Source organism: Leuciscus leuciscus, assembly GCF_965113295.1.
Source record: "Leuciscus leuciscus genome assembly, chromosome: 4".
NCBI lineage: Eukaryota > Metazoa > Chordata > Actinopteri > Cypriniformes > Leuciscidae > Leuciscus > Leuciscus leuciscus.
The window spans coordinates 45,975,085-45,998,036 of NC_138728.1; the positions used below are offsets into that span (position 1 = coordinate 45,975,085).

A 22,952-nucleotide genomic window follows, 5' to 3' on the forward strand; every position below is an offset into this window, starting at 1 on the left:
GTTTGATTATTGTATTAAGGAATGATCATTTTGTTCTTTTTGCATATCACTGTTTGATGTCTTTTTCTTTTGTTTGTTGGCAGGGCCTGGGCACCCGGGGGCAGACGAGTGACCATTTAGGTGGTGACGTCCTCACTGTGTGTCGTGGTCTTCTCTGACATGAGTCGTTGAGTGTGTATTAGTGTGTGTGCACTGTGTATAGAGTAATTTTCATAAGGGTGATATCTCGAGACTGCCTCTGCGGGTAAGCCCAGGTTCCTCTGCTGCCAACGACAGAATTAAACAATTGAGATGCGTGTGATTGCTGGTCAATGCCTCTTTTAACTATGAATGTTGCTTAAATAAAATACTTTTGTACGATTACTTCTGTATCTGACTCAACGGTGATTGGGACCTGTGTGTGCTTTAGCTTAGAGGTTATATAAAATTCTTGGGGTGAAATTCCCCAGGTAGCGTAGTCGGAAATTACAGCAATTTGAGACAAACCTCGCCCGCTCTGCTACAATTTTGGCGTATAGTCGGCAGGATTATTGCCAGATTGGGTCAGAGACAATAGGTTTTCTGTGTTATATTGTTTGTGTGTTTTTGATTTTTCTCATTTTTGGAAACAGAACAGCAGCGTGGTGTAAGTGCAGGTGGCTCCTTGTCCGGGGTGGTAAGGTTACTTGATTTCATTTGAAATGGAGGAAGAATTACTGGAGTTGCGGGAGTTGGTAGCTCAGTTAAGAGCTGATAGTGCCGGGATGCAGCAGCTACAGGCGCCAGAAGTTGGTGTATCCGGGTGTGATGCAGCCTTGCCTAGTGCCTATACTGCTCCACCTGTAGTGCCCCAACCTTCGGTTTTTGTTTTTGGTTTTTGTGCCTCGAGAGAGTGGTATATGGGGATCGCTGAACAAGCTTTCTTTTTTATTCGACTACCTGGAGGGGGAAGCCCGAGAGGAGATTTGTTATTGCCCCGAGGCATAGCGCAGAGATCCCAGTAATGTCATGAAGCAACGGGAGGGGGAGTCCATATTGGCGTTCTCCCGTGTCCTTATAGGCCCCTCAGAGTGCGTTTCCCACCGCCCTCTGCTTTCATTTGTTTCTCGGTGTGTAGCCGTCATGGCAAGAGAACTTGTGCATCATTTGTTTCTCGGTGTGTAGCCGTCATGGCAAGAGAACTTGTGCATCATTTGTTTCTCAGTGTGTAGCCGTCATGGCAAGAGAACTTGTGTCGCTCGGTTCTCAGTATGAGTGCCAGTCCGCTTGAATGAGTTGAGTTCGATGATACCTATCCATTGTTCTCGGTAAATGATTTTAGGAACGATGACGCCCACCCATTGTTCTCGGTAGCTGGGTTGAGTTCGATGATGCCTATCCATTGTTCTCTGTAGCTGATTTTAGGAATGATGACGCCTATCCATCGCCCTCTGTAAATGATTTTAAGTGTGTTGTCGCTATGATGGCTCATTTTTAATTTTGTCTGTCCACTTTAGGCCCTGGAATTGAGTGGCAAGGGTTTGCTTATCGTCGGGGCGACGATACAGAAGTGAGGGGAAGATTGTAGCAGGAAGGGTTATGACCCCTCCTACTTGTTATGATTTGGCCAATGGCCTGGCATCCGGTGCGTATAAGAGCATGGGTTACCGGTTCCTTAGTGTGCGTCACTATCCGGGGCCGTGACGTTACCCAGGCGCCCTGCTGCGTTTTGTTGGAGTGCAGTGTCAGGTGTTGCTCGTAAAAAGATCGCTGAAGCTGCTTATTCACTGTCAGTGCTGTTTGCCAGTCTGTGTGCTTTCTGGAGAGTTTAGTATGGACATTTGAGACAGGTAAGGGAGGCATTTGTATGTGACGGTGTTTTGTAAATGAAATTTTGCTTCGGCTGAGCGGGTAATCTGACTAATCTGTATGCTTAACGTAGTGTAAGATCTATCTGTGCTTTCTGCCAACGAGTTTGTCGGAGACTTCTGGCTCCATCTACCGCATAGTTCGGGGATAGTAATCCCGGGACAGCATATTTTGTGAGTATACTGCTCGAGCGTGAAGTCAAGGGAGAGGGAATCGCGGTGTAACACCTTTTTTGTTTTGTTTTTAGGCACGCGATAAGGACCGTAGTGGCGTCCTGCATGAGAATTATCTGCCCGTTGCTTCATCATAAACTGCTGTTTGCTCTGCTCCTCATCGGCTGCTGTTCTGTTCTGTTTCATCTGTTTTGTTTTGTGTTTTGTTTTGTGTTTCGTCTCGAGGGAACCGACCCGAGTGTCTCGAGTGAACTGACTCGAGTGAACTGTCTCGAGTGATTTGTCTCGAGTGAATCGTCTTGAGTGAACCGTCTTGAGTGAACTGTCTCGAGTGAATCGTCTTGAGTGAACTGTTTTCAGTAAATTCTGTTCTCAGTGATATGTTTGAGTTTCTCCTCGTTGTTTTTCCTGTTTATTTCTTTAATTGATTTATCTCTTTTTGAATTTGTATGTTTATTTTGGTTTGATTATTGTATTAGGGAATTATCATTTTGTTCTTTTTGCATATCACTGTTTGATGTCTTTTTCTTTTGTTTGTTGGCAGGGCCTGGGCACCCGGGGGCAGACGAGTGACCATTTAGGTGGTGACGTCCTCACTGTGTGTCGTGGTCCTCTCTGACATGAGTCGTTGAGTGTGTATTAGTGTGTGTGCACTGTGTATAGAGTAATTTTCATAAGGGTGATATATCGAGACTGCCTCTGCGGGTAAGCCCAGGTTCCTCTGCTGCCAACGACAGAATTAAACAATTGAGATGAGTGTGATTGCTGGTCAATGCCTCTTTTAACTATGAATGTTGCTTAAATAAAATACTTTTGTACGATTACTTATGTCTCTGACTCAACGGTGATTGGGACCTGTGTGTGCCTTAGCTTAGAGGTTATATTAAATTCTTGGGGTGAAATTCCCCAGGTGGCGTAGTCGGAAATTACAGCAATTTGAGTCAAACCACGCCCGCTCTGCTACATTATCTTTCTCTGCCTTTGAGAAAATGGAGGCTCAATCAGGCTGATCTTGAATCTCCTCCTTATGACGTCATAAGGAGAAATGTTACCTCCCCTTTCTCTGCTTTGCCCGCCCAGAGAATATTTCCCGACCATGAGCATATGAGCTAGGAAGTAGAAAAGCGCGCGCGTGATTTTAGTTTGTCCACGAGAGATATGGCTTTTGAGCGAGCGAAGCTTAATAATTGCTCAATAATTGGATGTACAAATGAACACTGAAGCCTTTTTTTAGTTCCTTCATCCAGAACCAGTGGATTAATTTCATTTTCTCTGGAAATGCGCCGACACAACTTCCCAAAGTTTTGAATGTCTGCGGCAAACATTTCACCGACGTCTGTTCCCTCAACTTGGGTCAATACAGAGCTGGGCTTGCTGAACGTCTGAAACTAAAGTCTGGATCAGTACCAACTCTATTTGGCTCAGCTACACACCTCGGACAAGCAAGTCAACTAATGATATATAAGTGTGTTGCTTTACTGTTTATGGTTACCTAGCTTGTTACACGTAGAATGTGGCTGTCACATTAGCTATGCAGTTACTTGCGCTAATGTAAAGGTAGACAGCATCAAGTATGTGTGTGAATACACACACTGTAACGCGAGTGTTGTACACTTCTTTGTTATTTGGATAACCATTTTCCTGTTGGTTATAATATAATATATATTATGGTGCGCGCGATATCCGCATTTCAAGATCGCAGAGCTTGATGTAATTGTAATAAGATAAATTACAGACGTTACGGATCTCTGTACTAGAACATAGAGGCACAATAAACAGTTTCCCCCCCATGCTATCTGCAGCTTAAACAGCTAACACAGCAATTAAAACCGGTTTTAAAATTATCAGCATGTGAGAGAGAAGAAATAATTAGATTTTTTTTTTTGTTAAAAAAAACATACAAATTTTATTTATAGAGCTGTACACAATGCACAAATCTGTATAAATCTGTTTCAGATGTATACCACAATATATATATATATATATATATATATATATATATTACTTTTAATATATATGAAATATAAATTATGTAAACAAATAAATTATGTAAACAAATAAATTATGTAAAATCATTTTGTCGTTTCATATATCTAATTTTAAGTATTATTGTTATTCACTGAAGTACCGTATCCAGACATAATATTTTAAACTAACCATTCGGAAACGTCCTGCTGGTGCCGCTGAGTTGCAACTTCTTCATCCATTGCTTCTCCATCTGGATCCGATTCTGGGTCGAACTGAAATGCTTGAACGACTGTGTGTCTTCGTGCCATTGCAATATATCCAACGTAAACATGCATGGTACCTTGCCGCAAGATGGTCATGTCATGGTAAACAAAACCGGAAGCAATTGCAGATACTCAAAGCGTTTATTAGGCTCACAAAGAAACACAAACAGTTCAGGAAGGTGGCGACTCAGGCTCGTGCAGGGACTTGATGGTCTGTGGTGCGCTGGTGCAGTGAAGGTGAATAATCCAAAATCCGGTGCTGGAGTGCGGTGAAACCAATGACGAAGAACACGAACGGCAGGAAGACAAGGCAGGGCGAACACAGACACGGCAACTCCACGGAACACTGACACGGCAAACACAGGACCTCAACAAACAATCCGACACTGGAACAGAGAAAGGTGTGAGTATAGATATGGAATGGAAATGAATCGCAGCTGTGAACAGTGATTGTGATGATGATGATTATCAGCTGGAGCGCTGACGGACACGTGAGCGGGACAACGCCCACTCACACATAAACAACATAGACACGAGACAAGAAGGAACCAATGCATTCAACAACCGTGACAGGTCAAGGCCACACCCACCCTCCACTTTGCGCTGCCTTTCTCCTCCTCATTAACATTTAAAGCTACAGACACCGAAACGGCCTGTCTGAAGGAAGCTCATTCTGGGACTGGCTTGTAGTGGCTATAATTCTGCACCAAGGCTGAATTTTTGGAAAAAGATTTCAGATACAGTACTAGGGACCACTAAGGCCTACATTAAAGCCTACAAAAAGTAGCATGTCATGGGACCTTTAAAGGGTTAGTTCACCCAAAAATGAAAATTCTGTCAGTAATTACTCACCCTCATGTTGTTCCAACCATGTAAGTCTTTCGTTCATCTTCGGAACACAAATTAAGATATTTTTGATGAAATCTGAGTGCTTTCTGACTCCTCCATAGGCTTTCAGAGGGACCCAAACTCGCCGGCCCAGAATAGTTATTAAAAACATCGTTAAAATAGTCCAAGTGACTACTGTCATAATTCACGAAGCGGAAGCAAATATGCAAGTACTCTTTTATTGAGGGTCAGAAAGACACAAGGCACAATTCACGGGTGGGCTGGTGGCGCAGGGACTAGATGGTCAGCGTGAAGATGAAGACAGGTGACGGTGAATCCAGTGAAGTGAACATCCAACGCGACGAACTCCACGAAACACCGAACAGGAACAGGATCAGGACAGGACTGGAATGGTACACGACGACACACTGAAGACACCAAAAACAACGATCTGACAAAGAAGGGAGAGTGCGATGAGTCTATATAGGCGAGTGAATTGGCAGCAGCTGGTGAGGGGAATAAGATCAGCTGGCGCGCTGATCAGCTGAAATGAGCAGCCACGCCCACTCACACACACCCACACACACAGAACAACAAATACACGAGACATGAAGAAAGCAGTGAATTCATGAACCGTGACAGTACCCCCTCTCCTAGGAACGCCTCCTGGCGTCCCCAGACTCCCTTACCTGTCGATTGTAATCATCGATAAGAGAGTGATCCAGGATGTCTCTAGCAGGAACCCAACTTCTCTCCTCCGGACCGTAACCTTCCCAGTCCACCAAGTACTGGAATCCACGTCCCCTCCGCCTTGAGTCCAGAATACGATTAACCGAATACGTAGGTTCCCCTTCTACGAGACGCGGCGGGGGGGGAACCGGGACAGGCGGGTTAAAATGAGAACGAAACACGGGCTTTATTTTGGAAACATGGAAGGCGGAATGAATCCTCCTGTACACTGGAGGGAGTTTGAGGCGGACTGCCACCGGGCTAATGATCTTGGTGACAGTGAACGGGCCAATAAATTTGGGAGCTAGTTTATTAGAGACGGAACGGAGAGGAATGTTCTTGGTAGAAAGCCACACTTTTTGACCAACGACGTATACGGGAGGCCTAGACCGGTGGCGATCGGCTTTAGCCTTGGTGCGCGCTCCCGCTTGGAGTAGAGTCTCGCGGGCTCTAGTCCAAGTGCGACGGCACCTCTGGACAAAGGCGTGAGCGGAGGGAACCGCGACTTCAGATTCCAGACTAGGAAAAATTGGTGGCTGGTAACCTAGACTACACTCAAACGGAGATAGGCCCGTAGATGATACTGGTAATGAATTGTGGGCGTACTCCACCATTGACAGTTGTTGGCTCCATGAGGAAGGATTCTTGGAGACCAGACATCGCTACGTTCTCTCCAAATCCTGGTTGGCTCTCTCAGTTTGGCCATTGCTCTGGGGATGAAACCCTGAGGACAGACTAACCGTCGCACCCAGTAATCTACAAAACTCTTGCCAAAATTTGGACACAAATTGGGGTCCTCTGTCGGAAACCACGTCCGTCGGGAGGCCATGTAACCGAAAGACGTGGTTAACGACTGTCAACGCTGTCTCCTTGGCTGAGGGTAATTTGGGCAAGGGAATGAAATGGACCGCCTTCGAGAACCGGTCCACCACGGTCAAAACTACCGTGTTACCCTGAGAGGGTGGGAGGGCGGTGACAAAATCTAGTGCGATATGGGACCAGGGTCTCGAAGGGATCGGCAGCGGTTGAAGGAGCCCATCTGGGGGTCGATTGGAAGTCTTACCAGTGGCGCAAACTGAGCAAGCCAAAACAAAACTGTGAACGTCACGAGCCATACGTGGCCACCAAAATCGTTGCTTAACTAAAGATGTAGTGCGACTGACTCCTGGATGACAAGCCACATTGGAACAATGCCCCCACTGAATAACGTTGGACCGTAATTCCTCTGGCACAAATAAACGGTTTGGTGGACAACCGGGCGGAGGCGTTACCCCTTGTAAGGCCGTCCTGACCTTCGATTCGACCTCCCATGAGAGTGTGGAGATAATTAGGGTCTCCGGAAAAATGCACTCGGGAGTAGACGGGCGATCGGAATGGTCAAAAATACGTGACAAAGAATCGGGCTTGATGTTTTTGGAGCCCGGGCGGTACGAGAGAGTAAAGTCAAAACGTCCGAAAAAAAGTGCCCACCGAGCCTGCCTAGAGTTCAATCTTTTAGCGGTTCTAATGTATTCCAGATTCTTATGATCGGTCCAAACGATAAAAGGTACCCCCGACCCTTCTAACCAGTGACGCCACTCTTCCAATGCTAACTTGACTGCCAACAACTCTCTGTTACCAATATCATAATTACGTTCGGCAGGGGACAAACGATGAGACAAAAACGCGCATGGATGCATTCTGTCGTCTGAAGAAGAACGTTGGGATAACACTGCACCTACCCCCACCTCTGACGCATCGACCTCCACCACGAACTGACGTGATGGATCAGGGGTAACTAAGATGGGGGCTGAAACAAAGCGGCCTTTCAGTTTGGCAAACGCAGCCTCAGCTGCGTCTGACCACCTGAACGTAGTTCTGGGGGAGGTCAAGGCGGTCAGAGGTGAGGCTAGTTGGCTGAAGTTGCGAATGAACCGCCGGTAGAAATTGGCGAACCCCAGAAACCTCTGTAGGGCCTTACGGGAATCTGGACTTGGCCAATCCACCACAGCCTTAACTTTCTCAGGATCCATACGCATACCCTCAGACGACACAATGTACCCTAAGAAAGGAACAGACTGTGCATGAAAAGCGCATTTCTCCGCCTTGACAAAAAGCCCATTCTCTAGCAACCTCTGAAGCACTCGTCTGACGTGCTGAACGTGTTCCTGGAGAGACGAAGAAAAAATCAATATGTCATCCAGGTAGACATAAATGAACTGATCGACCATGTCTCTCAGCACATCATTGACGAGTGCCTGGAAGACCGCTGGGCTATTGGAGAGCCCAAAAGGCATAACCAAATATTCAAAGTGCCCCCTGGGGGTGTTAAAAGCGGTCTTCCATTCATCCCCCTTCCTGATGCGGACCAAATGATAAGCATTACGTAAGTCCAGTTTTGTGAAGATCGACGCTCCCTGCAACCTCTCGAAGGCTGAAGACATCAACGGCAAAGGATAAGTATTCTTTACCGTGATGTTATTCAACCCTCGGTAGTCAATGCAAGGTCGCAGAGAACCGTCCTTCTTCCCCACGAAAAAGAACCCCGCCCCCGCTGGAGAAGAGGAAGGTCGGATGAATTTGGATGCCAGAGAATCAGAAATATATTTCTCCATGGCCTCCCTCTCGGGAACAGACAGAGAGTAAAGCTTGCCCTTAGGCGGAGACGTACCTGGCAGTAGATCTATAGCACAGTCATAGGGACGATGCGGAGGGAGAGAAGCAGCCCGAGACTTACTGAACACTTCCTTCAGGTCCTGATACTCCGTGGGCACGTTAGACAAATCCACTGCCTCCTCCTGCAACGCAGAAACAACAACAGACGAACAAGCAGACACAAGACAGGACTCATGACATAAACTGCTCCACTCCAACACTGATTTCTGCTGCCAGTCAATCTTGGGGTTATGTTTGATGAGCCAGGGGTGACAGAGAACAATAGGTGCAAGGGGGGAGTCCAGAATGTAAAATGAGGTAGTCTCTGTGTGGTTTCCGGAAACTGTAAGTGTAATGGGTCCAGTGGTGAATGAAATGGTAGGAAGAGCTTGACCGTTGAGAGCGTGGACTGCAATGGTGCGGGTGAGGGGTAACAGGGGAATCTGAATCTTGTGAGCGAATGTGTAGTCCATGAAGTTACCTTCTGCCCCGGAGTCCAAAAGTGCTTGACAGTCGTGAATGTTGGCTGACCATCTAAGTCTTACCGGGAGGAGCGTAGATGTTGATGAGGTCTTTTCAGCGGAGATCCCACCCGACAGTAGCCTCAGATTTACTGCCGGGCTGGCCCTTTTACCGGGCAGTTGTAAGCGAAATGTCCAGCAGTTCCACAGTAAAGGCAAAGGCCCTGGGATCTCCGCCTTTCCTTCTCCTCCCGGGAAAGCCGAGCTCGCCCGACCTGCATGGGCTCGTGATCGTAGACGGGGCTGACCGCGTCCCCGCCGCTGGCTCGCGTGGTTTCAACTGCTGCCGCAGCCCGAGCTGGTATCTTCATACGTTCCACCCGGGAAAGTCGAGAATCCTCGCGAAGCGCCAGATCAATAAGTCCATTGAGTGTAGTGGGTAAATCCAAGGCATAGATTTCCTTCAGGACGCGGTCAGCCAGCCCATGCAGGAACATGTCCCACTGCGCCGCCTCGTTCCACTGACACTCAGCCGCCAAAGTCCGAAATTCAATGGCATAATCAGATACAGATTTACCACCCTGCTTAAGGTCCGCTAGGGTTCGTGCTGCTTCTCTTCCCGCGACCGCGCGGTCGAACACCATCTTCATCTCGGCGGCGAGTGTCTGGAACGAGGCACAGTTGGTTCTTGGTTCTCCCACACCGCCGTCCCCCATAGAGCTGCCCTCCCAGTCAGTAGGGTGAGTACGAACGCCACCTTGCTCCCTTCGGTGGCAAATGTTCTGGGCTGCAGAGAAAAATGCATTGAACAGCGTGTAAGAAATGCTCTGCAGAAATTAGGCTCACCATTATATGACTCAGGAACCGGTAGGCGGGGTTCTGACTGGGAGACGCTCTGTGGTGGTACTGGGGGAGCGGCCGGTGTGGGTGGCGCAGTGGGAGCTCGTAGATGTTGTAACTGCTGGGTGAGCTCGGACACCTGCGCCACGAGTGCTTGAATGGCCCGACCCGACTCACTTGAACTCCTCTCCTGAGCCTCTATCCGAGCAACGGTGGATCTGATGAAATCATCCAGAGGAGAAGAGGATCCACTTGCTGCTTCCATCGCTTGGTCAGATCGTTCTGTCATAATTCACGAAGCGGAAGCAAATATGCAAGTACTCTTTTATTGAGGGTCAGAAAGACACAAGGCACAATTCACGGGTGGGCTGGTGGCGCAGGGACTAGATGGTCAGCGTGAAGGTGAAGACAGGTGACGGTGAATCCAGTGAAGTGAACATCCAACGCGACGAACTCCACGAAACACCCAACAGGAACAGGATCAGGAACAGGATCAGGACAGGACTGGAATGGTACACGACGACACACTGAAGACACCAAAAACAACGATCTGACAAAGAAGGGAGAGTGCGATGAGTCTATATAGGCGAGTGAATTGGCAGCAGCTGGTGAGGGGAATAAGATCAGCTGGCGCGCTGATCAGCTGAAATGAGCAGCCACGCCCACTCACACACACCCACACACACAGAACAACAAATACACGAGACATGAAGAAAGCAGTGAATTCATGAACCGTGACACATATGGATAATCCCGCGGTAACTAAAGAGCCTATCCTTTAGTCGTGCCCTTAACCCTCTGGGGTCTGAGGTGTTTTCTGGGCCCTGGAGGTGTTCTGACATGCTCTGACATTTGTGCTTATTTCTGTTACTTGTGACATTGTCATGGCTAAAGTCTTATTACACTGTATTCAGCACAAACTCTGCTACAATAATATATCAGCAGCATGTATGTAAAAGTTTGTAGTTTTGAGATAATGACATTTATGCGTGGTTTGTGAAAATACAAAAAAAATTGTCACTGAAATAAGGCCATGAAACCCATACTGATTATTTCTTCACAAGACTTTTGAAAATTGTATGACGTAGCCTAGAATATTTGCTCCAAAACTATGTGAAAATCACCCTGACTGCTCATTCAGATAAGACAATATATTGATTTAAAATTTCTAAGACTTGTTTTGTGTGAGAAAGCCATATGCGAAGAGGCGTGATCATCTCATGAATATGTAAGCCTTCAACACCTGAGAAAGACAAAGACACTCCCCTAACTGCCCTATTAGGAGCGATCAGGCCCTGTCATTCAGAGCAACCTTGCACAAAGAATGAGGAGATTTAAAAAAGAATGGCTTTTAGATTGTTTGGATTTATTTACAACACAACATAATCCAAAAATACCCAACAAATGACAAAAGAGCACATTGAAAACAATGATCCAAAGACAGAGACCTTTGTGCCATTCCTAAAAACATTGTACATACCTTTCATTTCCAAGGTGTTTGATTTTCACTTTACCATGTTCATGTACAGAGACTCATGTGAATGTTGAAGTCAGCAGGACTCAGTTGCATCTGGTCCCTGAAAGAAAAGAAAAAAAGTGAACATACTGGTATCAAGAGAAACTAGGCCTGCACGATTTTGGGAATACATTTTAGATTTTTCTGGTTAAAATTGCTTTTTAAAATTCACAGAATACACACACACACACACACACACACACACACACACACACACACAGCTTTAACCTCACGAACAAGCAGATCCGTTTCAGAAGCATTCAGTCTTTCTGCTTGCAAATTCCGCCATGTAAATAGTGAATCCATCATGGCACGAGCACAACTGGCTTTTAAAGGGAATGGGAGATGAGACTCTGATTGGTTTATTTCACGTTACGCCTAAAACACACCCATTACTTATTAAGACAATAGAGACAACACTTTTAGACCATGCGCCGGGAGCACCGACCATTTTTCCCCTCATTAAACTAGCAAAAGTGGATTTGGACTCACACTAAGTGCACTTGTGCCATGCGCTTTAGACCATGCGCTTAGATCGTTAAAATAGGGCCCTGTAATTATGTTTCTTCATTGTAACATGCAGATAAAAAAAACAAAACAAAAACAGATATACTTTTAATATAATGGCTGGCTATATTTATGATGTTTGGTTTAAGAATCCAAGAAGTGTGACTGTGAGTAGTTTGTTATTTTGTGAATGACACTAAATCATCACTTACAGCATTATCACTTTGACAGTCCTCAAGGTGACATGGCAGCAACTGTAATGGGACTGATGTGCCACAGGTCATGCAGATGTTTTTGGGCATGCTATTAAATTCAGGTGCATCATATCGTGAGCTTAGAATTATAAGGTTCTATCTCCGTTTAGGGTAATTCTGAGATATTGAGCATCAAAGTTTTTACATCCCAGCTGGCAATAGATAGATGGAACCTTTTTATTTTATTAATAACTACTAACAAAATATTTGTTTTACAAAAATAACACCACACAGGCATTAATAAACACCTAATGGATCAGATTATGTCAAAAACTCAATTTCGACCAAAAGTGGAGATAGAACCTTATAATTCTAAGCTCACGATATGGCAAAGGGGTTGTATCAATTTCTTCTTGGAGGGGGACGATGTAGATGACATTCTTCCCATTGTTGGAAGAGGCCTTCAAGATTTTTGCTGTGTAGCCCTGGGAACCCTGGGGCAGCGAAGTGGTCTTTCTTTGACCACTGCCCCCTTTTAAACAGACACATGAAAAACTATTCCATCAATGTTTGGTTAAAAGCATTAAAAACAATGCATTTTGATATAAAAAATATCATTACCTGAGGCTTTTTGGAGCAGCCAACCACCTCTTACACTTAACAGCTTTGGGTACTCCTGAAGTAGTACTCTGGTTATCTGGAAGTTAGAAAGCATATATTTAAGCAAAATACACATTGACATCATAAAAATCAATACAAATTGTGCCTATTTTCTAAAAATGAAAAATAAAGTAATATAAAAATAATAATGAATTAAAAAATAAAATAAAAACAATTATACATCAAGTTTTACAAGATGTCTCACCTCAGTGTGATCAGCATCATCTGAAATATTTACTGTTTCTCCCTAGGCCTGCTTGTAAGAGAATTGTTTCATCTTTGGGTGTTTTTTCTGAGTTTTTGCTCAGCAAACAGAACTGGAGTTCTAAGAACCTTACAGATGTAACTTTTGCAGGTTCAGGTGCCGTTTTTCTCATTCGTTTATGGCTTCCACGGTAAAGTGCTGGAAAAGCTCTTAAAGACAAAAAAAAAAAAAAAAAACACATAATAATAGTACACTTAATAATGGTATAATTCCCCTTAAGCAACCTGGGGTTAAGTGCCTTGCTCAGGGATGTATTGATGAGAGTTTATGGATGGTTGTGGGGTCTTATAACCACTGATTCTAGAACATACATTTATTCACAACATCACACCACTTGACTAACAACAGAAAACAGATCCATACAAATATGTACAAATGAAACGCACCCTCACTACAAGATAATCAGGCCAAATTTCGGCTCAATTTTCCCCTTCCGACAATCCTAGGTAAAGTTATTTTAACTTTATTATCTTAACGATTATCTTGATGGTTCTACTTCTATAGATAATTTGATCAGATTTCCCTGTTGTGAAATGCATGTTAAGAGAGACTGAATCTGCTCAGAAGAACGTCGGGGTCACACCGATATCAAATAGTAAATATCCAACATTGAATATTTATGATCAGTAATCCTGATGTGTGGGGGGAACCCCAAGGACAAACGTGCTCTGTAGATTGTCAAGCTGAACGAAAAGATACCCAATCAGAAAGCTGAAGACTCACCTCTAGCTCGCGCTGTAACATGTAAAGTAGGGGTGGGAGAAATGATCAAATTCTTATTTCACGATATGAGAAAATGTATTTCAAGATAACAATATATATCACAATATATATATATTTTTTATTATAATTTATTTATCATTTCTGTTATTAAAAAGCAAATTACAAACACAATATAACAAAAATATGAATTAAATTTCTTGTGGTCACAGTCACAGTTCATGTGTGATGTTTTTGTATCTCACATTTAGAAAATCTGATAAGATTTTAAAAATCTTTTAGTATGGGCTAGCCAGTGCAGGGTAGATTTTTTACAAAAAGATTACATTACTGTAGCCAGTAATGTAATCTAGAGTACTAACTAGGGCTGGGCAAGTTAACGCGTTATTATCGCGTTAACGCATTAATTAATTAACGCCGACAATTAGTTTATCGCGCATTAACATACTTTTTATTAGTATTATTTTGAAAGTCTGTTGCTCACTGCGTCTGAATACACATACCATAGATAGACTGTAATACAACCGAATACAACACAAACCATGGGTCACAGGAGGGGTGGGATGTTTATCAGTAAGCTACTGGCTGCTTGGGATGGGCGTCATCACGCGTCTCAACCAATGAAAGCATTTGTTGTGAGCCTAAGAGAGCTGCAGCGTGAAACAGAAAATATCTGGTGCGGACAGAAAAATGGAAAAAGGTAAAGTTACCGAACTCTTAAATGGACATTTTTATTTTAAACCTTTTCCACTCGGTGGAGTTGATAAAACTAAAGCTATTTGTAACCACTGCAAAGCTGAATTTTCTTATCATCGGAGTACTTCGAGTCTGAAGTGTCACTTAACCCTCTGAGGTCTGAGCTGTTTTCTGGGCCTGGAGGTGGTCTGACATGCTCTGACATTTGTGTTTTTTTCTGTTACTAGTGACATTTTCATGGCTAAAGTCTAATTACGCTGTATTCAGCACAAACTCTGCTACAATAATATATCAGCAGCATGTATGTAAAAGTTTGTAGTTTTGAGATAATGACATTTATGCGTGGTTTGTGAAAATACAAAAAAAAATTGTCACTGAAATAAGGCCATAAAACCCATACTGATTATTTCTTCACAAGACTTTTGAAAATTGTATGACGTAGCCTAGAATATTTGCTCCAAAACTATGTGAAAATCACCCTGACTGCTCATTCAGATAAGACAATATATTGATTTAAAATTTCTAAGACGTGTTTTGTGTGACAAAGCCATATTCGAAGAGGCGTGATCATCTCATGAATATGTAAGCTTTTAACACCTGAGAAAGACAAAGACACTCCCCTAACTGCCCTATTAGGAGCGATCAGGCCCTGTCATTCAGAGCAACCTTGCACAAAGAATGAGGAGATTTAAAAAAGAATGGCTTTTAGATTGTTTGGATTTATTTACAACACAACACAATCCAAAAATACAAATGACAAAAGAGCACATTGAAAACAATGATCCAAAGACAGAGACCTTTGTGCCATTCCTAAAAACATTGTACATACCATTTCCAAGGTGTTTGATTTTCACTTTACCATGTTCATGTACAGAGACTCATGTGAATGTTGAAGTCAGCAGGACTCAGTTGCATCTGGTCCCTGAAAGAAAAGAAAAAAAGTGAACATACTGGTATCAAGAGAAACTAGGCCTGCACGATTTTGGGAATGCATTTGAGATTTTTCTGGTTAAAATTGCTTTTTAAAATTCACAGAATACACACACACACACACACAAATGTTTCCAACAATATATAATATAAAGAACACCATATTTGTTGTGCCTTGTAGGCATAAGCTATGTGCAGTACTGCATAAAATAATTTTATTTTACAAAGCAGCCTATAAATCTTCCAAAAGATTTCAGTAACAATGCTAGAGAAAAATATATTGATTATCTTATGTTACTTCAAATGTTTCCATTCGTTATGATGATATGAAATGAGATAATAGTAAAAACATAAAGCCTAATGTTTGGTGCATTTTTCCTTTCAAACGCAATCGCGCTCCAAAATATGATACATTCAAACCCACAGCGCGCTCCAAAATATGATACATTCAAACGCCATCGCGCTCCAAAATATTAAACATTATGGTTATACATATCTATGCTTGAGCAGATATCCACAAACAGTATTTAACAGTAAACACGGGTCTAAATAGTATAATATTCACCATATATCTAGCAACAGTTCAACTGCAATGTGAAGTTTATGCAACAATACCATAAACTAATAAGTAAGAATTTCTTACCTTACATCTTTCTTGTCTTCAAATCGCGTTCTTCTTCTTCTGATGTAAATCCAATGTAAGCTCACAGCGCGTCTTCCAAACTCGACGAAAAGCAGAGACTTGTGAAGTGTTTTGGTGTTTTGTGTTTGAGGTAACGAGGGCGTTCGCGTTCCATGTGGAGATTTGCATGTGAATCTCTTGTGCGCGAGTGGGCTTGGTCGAATTAAAAGTAATTAGCAAGCGTTTGAGATACTGGACATCCTGTTGGTTTTATACAAATTACTTAAACAGAGAATATTTGTTTTCAGTTTGAATCCGATCATTTAAAAGTACACACTTAAATGTGTATAAAGGTATATGGCTCATAAATGTGTGAGAAGTATTCGCTGAGTTTTGTTTCAGTTTATAGACGTGCTCAAGAAAAAAAAGTTCACCGCGACGGAGAGGCAGAACGCACACCCTGTTTATTTTCTTTATTTTACAAAAGCACAATGTTTTGATTTGATTGTAAGTGGACACATACAAAAGTAGAAATATCACAGATTCTTTTTTTATATTTCTTTTTTCTGTATAACCATAAATGACGGAGTAATTTAAGTTTATTGTACTACAATGTGAAGAAAATCCAGCAAAACGCGGGGGTGCGTTTTCCGACCTCAGAGGGTTAAATGCAATGCACACTGTTGATGCCAGCAAATCACCCCCTCAAACAAACAGTGGAGGAAGGCTTCGGCAGACTACATTGGATGCAGCATGTGGGAGAACTATAGATAAACAAAAGAAAGACAAGCTAACAAATGCCATTGCGAAGTGGGTAGCTACAAACTGCAGGCCGATTAGTATTGTGGAAGATGTCGGTCTGAAGAATGTTATTAGGATCGCAACGAATGACTGCACGTATGAGCCTCCCCCAAGACGCACCATCGCAAGAAGAATACACGAATTGTATGAAAAGGAGAGGACTATAAAGGCGACGGCGTTACAACGTGCACCAACTGTTGCCCTCACTGGAGACTACTGGACATCGCTGGGTAACCATAATTACCTCGGAGTTACAGTGCATTACATTCATGAACAATGGGAACTGCATTCACATGCTCTGACTGTAATGAAAACTCAAGAGAGACATTTTGCTGAAACGTGCGCTGAACATTTTATTCATGTTGCACAGCAGTGGGACGTTTCAAATAAAGTCAGCACACTTAGCACAGATAGTGCAAGAAATATGATCGCTGCGAGACATCTGCCTTTTGAACACATCCCCTGCGTCACACACAGTCTCCAGTGTTCTGTCACAGTATCTCTGCACAACAGCGCGTTTGACAATGTCCTGGCCAAATGCAGAAAGGTTGTGGGCCATTTCAAACACAGTCCAGCGAGTGCTGCAGAATTAGAACAAAAACAAATTGAACTTGAACAAAAGAAGGAGTCGCTTATACAAGATATTCCAACCAGATAGAATTCGACTCTGGACATGATAAAAAGTGTCCGCAGAAACGAACAGCCACTGAGGGATGTACTCACCACACACAACACGAAGATCGCCATGCCAACAACAGCTGAAATGGACAAACTGCAGAGGTTGGAAATGCTACTGGAGCCCTGCAGGTATATTTTATGTCATATTTTTCTCACTGTCTTGTCTGAGTGCATGTGAGAGAGAAATACTGTTTCTGTATGTGTGTGTAAGCATGAATGTGAGGACATAAGTGAATGCAAAACATTTGAGTGAAATGGGTTTGATTTTTTGCAGGTATGTGACTGAACTTCTGGGAGGAGAAAAGTATGTTTCATGCTCTGTGGTTCTGCCTGCTTTTTGCCATCTCTCTCGGGTGATGGAGAGCTCAGATGATGACCCTGCCTATGTGGTCAAATTCAAGTCTACATTCAGAACAGACCTGGAGACACGCAAGGAAAATGCCAACATTGCATATCTGAAGATTGCAACCGCGTTGGACCCGAGATTCAAGGACCTCAAATGTATACCCAGAGCTGAGAGAGCTGAGGTGTGGGCCTCAGTCACTAACTTACTCAAGGAACAGAGGGTTGTTGCAGAGGAACCTGTGGAAGCAACAACATCAAAGCCACCAAAGAGAAAGTTTGCCCTATTGGCTGCTTCATCAGAGTCTGATTCTGAACACGAGGAAGACTCAATTGAGAACGGTGTGCGTCGATACAGAGCAGAGCCCACCATCAGTACAGAGGCCTGTCCATTACAGTGGTGGTCCAAACATGCAGGCTCACACAGCAGGCTGGCCTCCATTGCACTGAAGTACTTGGCCACACCTGCAACATCCGTACCCTGTGAAAGGTTGTTTTCTCTTGCTGGTCATATTGTACAGAAGAAGAGAGTTTCTTAATCATCTGAAAATCGTTTCGTTTACTCGTTTAAAGCTTTATTAATCCCCATGGGGTAATTGATTTAAGCTTACATGGTGACTCACATAAAACACTTAACATACACAAATACACATTTAAACACATAGAACAAGAAGAGAAAAAAAATATAAATAAAAAAATAAAATAGAAAAAATAATAATCACCTACGTGTATTACATAACCGTATTGCTTCAGGCACAAAAGTAAATTTGTAACGATTTGTAGAGCATTTAATTGCTCTTAAACGTCGCCCCAGGGGCATCCACTCAAAGTCCAAGTGCAGCGGGTGGGTACTATCTCCTAATATTTTGTGTGCCATCCTCAGCACCTGCTGTTCATAATAGGAAGTAAGGCTTCTTAAGGGAACACCCATGATTTTAGAGCACGTGCTGACAATACCCTGCAACCGATTTTTGTTTTTTAAAGACAATGATGAAAACCAACAAATAAAAGAAAAAGACAGAATACTTTCAACAAATGAATTATAAAATGACTTAAGAACAACTCTCTGTACATTAAAAGAATTGAGCTTTCTTAGCACAAACAATCTTTGATGTGACTTTTTGATAATTACCTCAGAATTCTGATCAAACTTTAACTTGTTGTCAAAAACCGTGCCCATGTACTTATATTGTTCTACTTCCTCCACATGTGTACCATTAATGACTATCGGTTGAAGTGCTAATGTCCTCCTGCTAAAATTAATAATCATCTCTTTAGTTTTTGAGACATTCAGATCTAGCTTCATATTTCTGCACCAAGAGATGAAATTGTTCAAAACAGAACCATATTCCTGATCTGAATGTGAAAGCAAGGAGAGCAACACAGTATCATCTGCATATTTTACCAAGTAACTATTATCCTGCAAACTCTGACAGTCATTTGTATATAATATAAACAAGATAGGAGAGAGCACACACCCTTGTGGGGTACCAGTGGAGATATTTACAATATCTGATAACACCTCATTAATCCTAACCCTCTGTTGTCTGTCTGATAAAAAGTTCATGATCCATAAAACTAATCCATGATCAAAGTAAAACTGGCTGATAAGTTTTTGCCCCAAAGTAACAGGTTGCAATAGATTAAATGCAGATGAAAAATCTACAAACAAAAGCCGCGCAAAAGCTCCACTGTTTTCCAGATGACGACTAAGAGTATTTATCAAAAACAGTTTTGCATCGTCTACGCCTCTTCCAGCGCGATATGCAAACTGGAGTGGATCTAAAAGTGGTCCAGCAATTGTCATTATATACCTCTTCATCTCTTTTTCAAAAATCTTCATAACTAAAGAAGTCAAGGCGATTGGACGGTAGTCGTTCAAAGTATTTGGTTTAGTTTTTTTCGGTATTGGTACAATGATTGAACTTTTCCACAAATCAGGTACCAACCCTTGATCTAAGGATGACTGAAAAAGTAACTGGAGAACTTCACTGAGCTGGTCAGCGCAGTATCTCAGTGTTCTACTACATATACCGTCTGGACCTGGGGCCTTGTTGAGCGGTGTGGCCTTCAGCTGTCTTGATATGTTAGATAAATTAATTTTAAAATTATTAGAAATACTCAAGGTCTTTTTAAAAATGGTTATCTCATCAGTGACTGAGGATGTATCCAGACGAGAAAAAAAGTCATTAAACTCTTTAGATAGAATTAAATCATTGTCAGTGTTTCCAATTGGTATATGTTGCTTTGGTACTAATGTACTCACTGCAGCCATACTCTTAATTCCTTTCCAGGCAGCTTTAAGATTACCTTGCATGAACACATCCTCAATCTTATTTTTATAATTATTTTTAGCGATTTTAATTGCTCTTTTAACTTCCCTATTTATCTGTTTTTTCTCCTCATTGCTCCCCACAAGAAATATTCTCTTCTTCTCGTTCAGTATACATTTTAACTCCTTCGTGATCCAATGTTTATTATTAGGATACAGAGTGATCTTTTTCGTAGTTATAACAGAATCAACACAGAAAGTGATATATTTTGAAATGGTAGCCAACATATTCCAATCGGTACAATCGAAACATCCCTTCAAAACTTCAATATTAGAAGGTGTCCATTCTTTCACATATCGTATTTCTTTCTTCACTTGCTTCACAATGGGAATGTATACAGAAGTCAGTAAAATCATATTGTGATCGGCTGAACCAAGAGGAGGTAAAGACAGAGACCGATACGCTCCCGGGATGGGACCATAACATCTATCCAAGACTTTATCACCGCGAGTAGCGCAGGTAACATATTGATGGTAGCCTTTTAGATGTTTGTCCATAATACAATTGTTAAGATCCCCTAAAACAAATTTGGGTGCGTCTGGGGATAAATTATCAAGTTTATCTAGGGTGTTTTTAACAGTCTCAAGAGCCACATCAAAATTGGCGCGTGGGTGAGTATATACCACAATAAAAAACAGCTGAGGGAACTCACGAGGGAGATAAAAAGGACGTACAGATATTGCAACGAGTTCGATATCTGAATTACAAATCTTAAAACGCACCATTGCTGTTTTACACCAGCTTTCCTTGATATAAACACACACACCTCCTCCTCGACTTTTGCCTGTTGTATGTTTGTCTCTGTCCAGTCGAATAGGTGTTCCAAAACCTTCAATCTGTAAAGTACTATTGTCAACTGAATCATCCAGCCAGGTTTCGGTGAATACCATCATGTGACTGTTTCTGTATTCGTGCATAAAACTCACATTGGCTTGTAGTTCATCAAGTTTGTGGCGAAGCGAGCGTACATTGCTTAGGAGTATTCCAGGCAGCGGGATGAATCTTTGAGCTCGCTTTAATCTGCGTCGAACTCCACCTCGCTTCCCGCGTTTCCTCCTAGTTTTCCTTTTCGATTCCTGAGTGTTTGCAGAAGACTGGAGAATTTCTTCGGGAACCTCCCAGGCAGGGTCGACAAAGCCGGCATTAGAACGCAGACCCAGCAGGAACTCCCTGGTCATCACTGGCACGCTCTCCACCAAAACTCCGCCATTCACCAAAACGGTCGCATTTCCCCAGTTAATCAGCAGTAGCATAAGGAACACTAAATTCCACAAACTTATCATTTTCTTAGAAAGTGATAAGAACAAGTTAAGAACGATAATAAAAAGATTTAAAACAGGACAGAAACCAACGTACACAATTGGGGCACACACGCAGCTCAGCCAGTCGCCGCATGTACAGCGCCCGGAAGTTTGACATTTGGAAGTTTTTTCAAATGTAAATGACCTTGTGTGTCTTAGCAACTGGCTTGGTGCAGATGAGTAAGTAAATGTAAAGTTGGAAGAATGGATAAATGCAGTTAATCTTGTCCACTCAACCTGTATCACTGAAAGGTGTATTTTTTTTTTTTTTTTTTTTTTTTGGACTGAGATTCTCCAAAGGAGATTTATATTGTTGCTCAGAAGGGGCCAGTTATAATGTTATGATCGAGGTTCTGGACGTCATTTTTTTAAATTAATTTTTTACAAACTGGCAGTGGCAAATAGTTTTGGTTTTATATATAATTTGATTACATTGTTTAGGTTAAGATTTACAAGAAATATGTTAACTGCTACTAACTTTTAACTGCTGTAAAAAAGCACTTTATTTGTTTAACCCTCTGAGGTCTAAGGGGTTTTTGGTGTCCTTGAGATGTTCTGACATGCCCTGACATTTGTGCTTTTTTCAGTTGCTTATAAACATATTAATGGCAAAGGTATAATTACACTCTATTTAGCACAAACAGGGCTACCATAATATGTGAGCAACATGCATGTACATGTTTGTATTTTTGAGAGAATAATGTTTATGCATGGTTATTGAAAAAACTAAAAACTAAAGTTTCTGAAATAAGGCCACAAAACACATACTAAATACGTGTCAATAAGACTTTTGACTAATTGATGTCTTTGCCTAGAGTTTTTTCTTCAAAATGATGTGAAAATCATCCTGCCCTTATCATTCACATAACACAATACATTGATTTAAATCTTGTAAAACACTTTTTGTTTGTAAAGGCAATATGCGCAAGGGGCGTCAACCATTCAACAGCATCATGCATATGTAGTGGTTCACACCTGAGGAGACAATGGGGCCCGCATACTTAATGAGCCATTCATTCAGGTGTGTCACCTATAGCCACAAGAAAGAATGCAAGAGCAATATATATACAGTGTATATATATATATATATATATATATATATATATATATATATATATTCTACCAAATTGGTTCACAGTTGGAAGCATGTCAATTTTTATAAAAAAAAAATTTCACAAATTGAAAACATGTCTATTAATTGTGCAGTTAATTCTCATACTGTATTTTCAGTTTTGGAATATGTATCCTCTCCCCAAATTTGTCAATAATAAAACACAATAAAAATTATTTAAAGAAAATGCTTATATTTACCTTTTAAAATTTGTTTACATCTACCTTGTAAATATATATTTTTTTATTAAAAAGGTTACAATTACAACAACAACTGAAGTGTAATCTTTCTTTGTAAAAACTAAAGTATACATTTTATCATACATATTTCAAAGTTAAGGATTCATTACTTCGAATATAGCCTACATTGACAAAACATACTATATTTAACATATTAGCAAAAATTGGCAAACAAAAGCTTATTTGAGGTGGCAGATATTTTACAGTAAAAATGTGTAATCTATCCAAAACTAATCAACGAAATGTTGTCTTTCATTTGTCTGTAAAATAGGTCTTTCGTTTTTATTATAAGGAATATAAATGTTAATTTGCAG

At 41.9% G+C, this 22,952-nt stretch overlaps 2 protein-coding genes across 2 annotated transcripts in view; both read left to right on the forward strand.

Annotated features, from left to right (window-relative positions):
* LOC309496529 (uncharacterized protein) overlaps window positions 1–22,952 on the forward strand; it is a 259,879-nt gene that overhangs the window by 123,615 nt on the left and 113,312 nt on the right. The gene's annotated exons all lie outside the window — the stretch shown is intronic.
* On the forward strand, window positions 16,504–18,199 carry LOC309497321 (E3 SUMO-protein ligase ZBED1-like). The gene is made up of 2 exons (XM_082167530.1): window positions 16,504–17,441; window positions 17,587–18,199. The coding sequence occupies exons 1-2, from the start codon at window positions 17,308–17,310 to the stop codon at window positions 18,191–18,193; spliced, it is 741 nt and encodes a 246-aa protein (XP_082023656.1). The 5' UTR covers window positions 16,504–17,307; the 3' UTR covers window positions 18,194–18,199.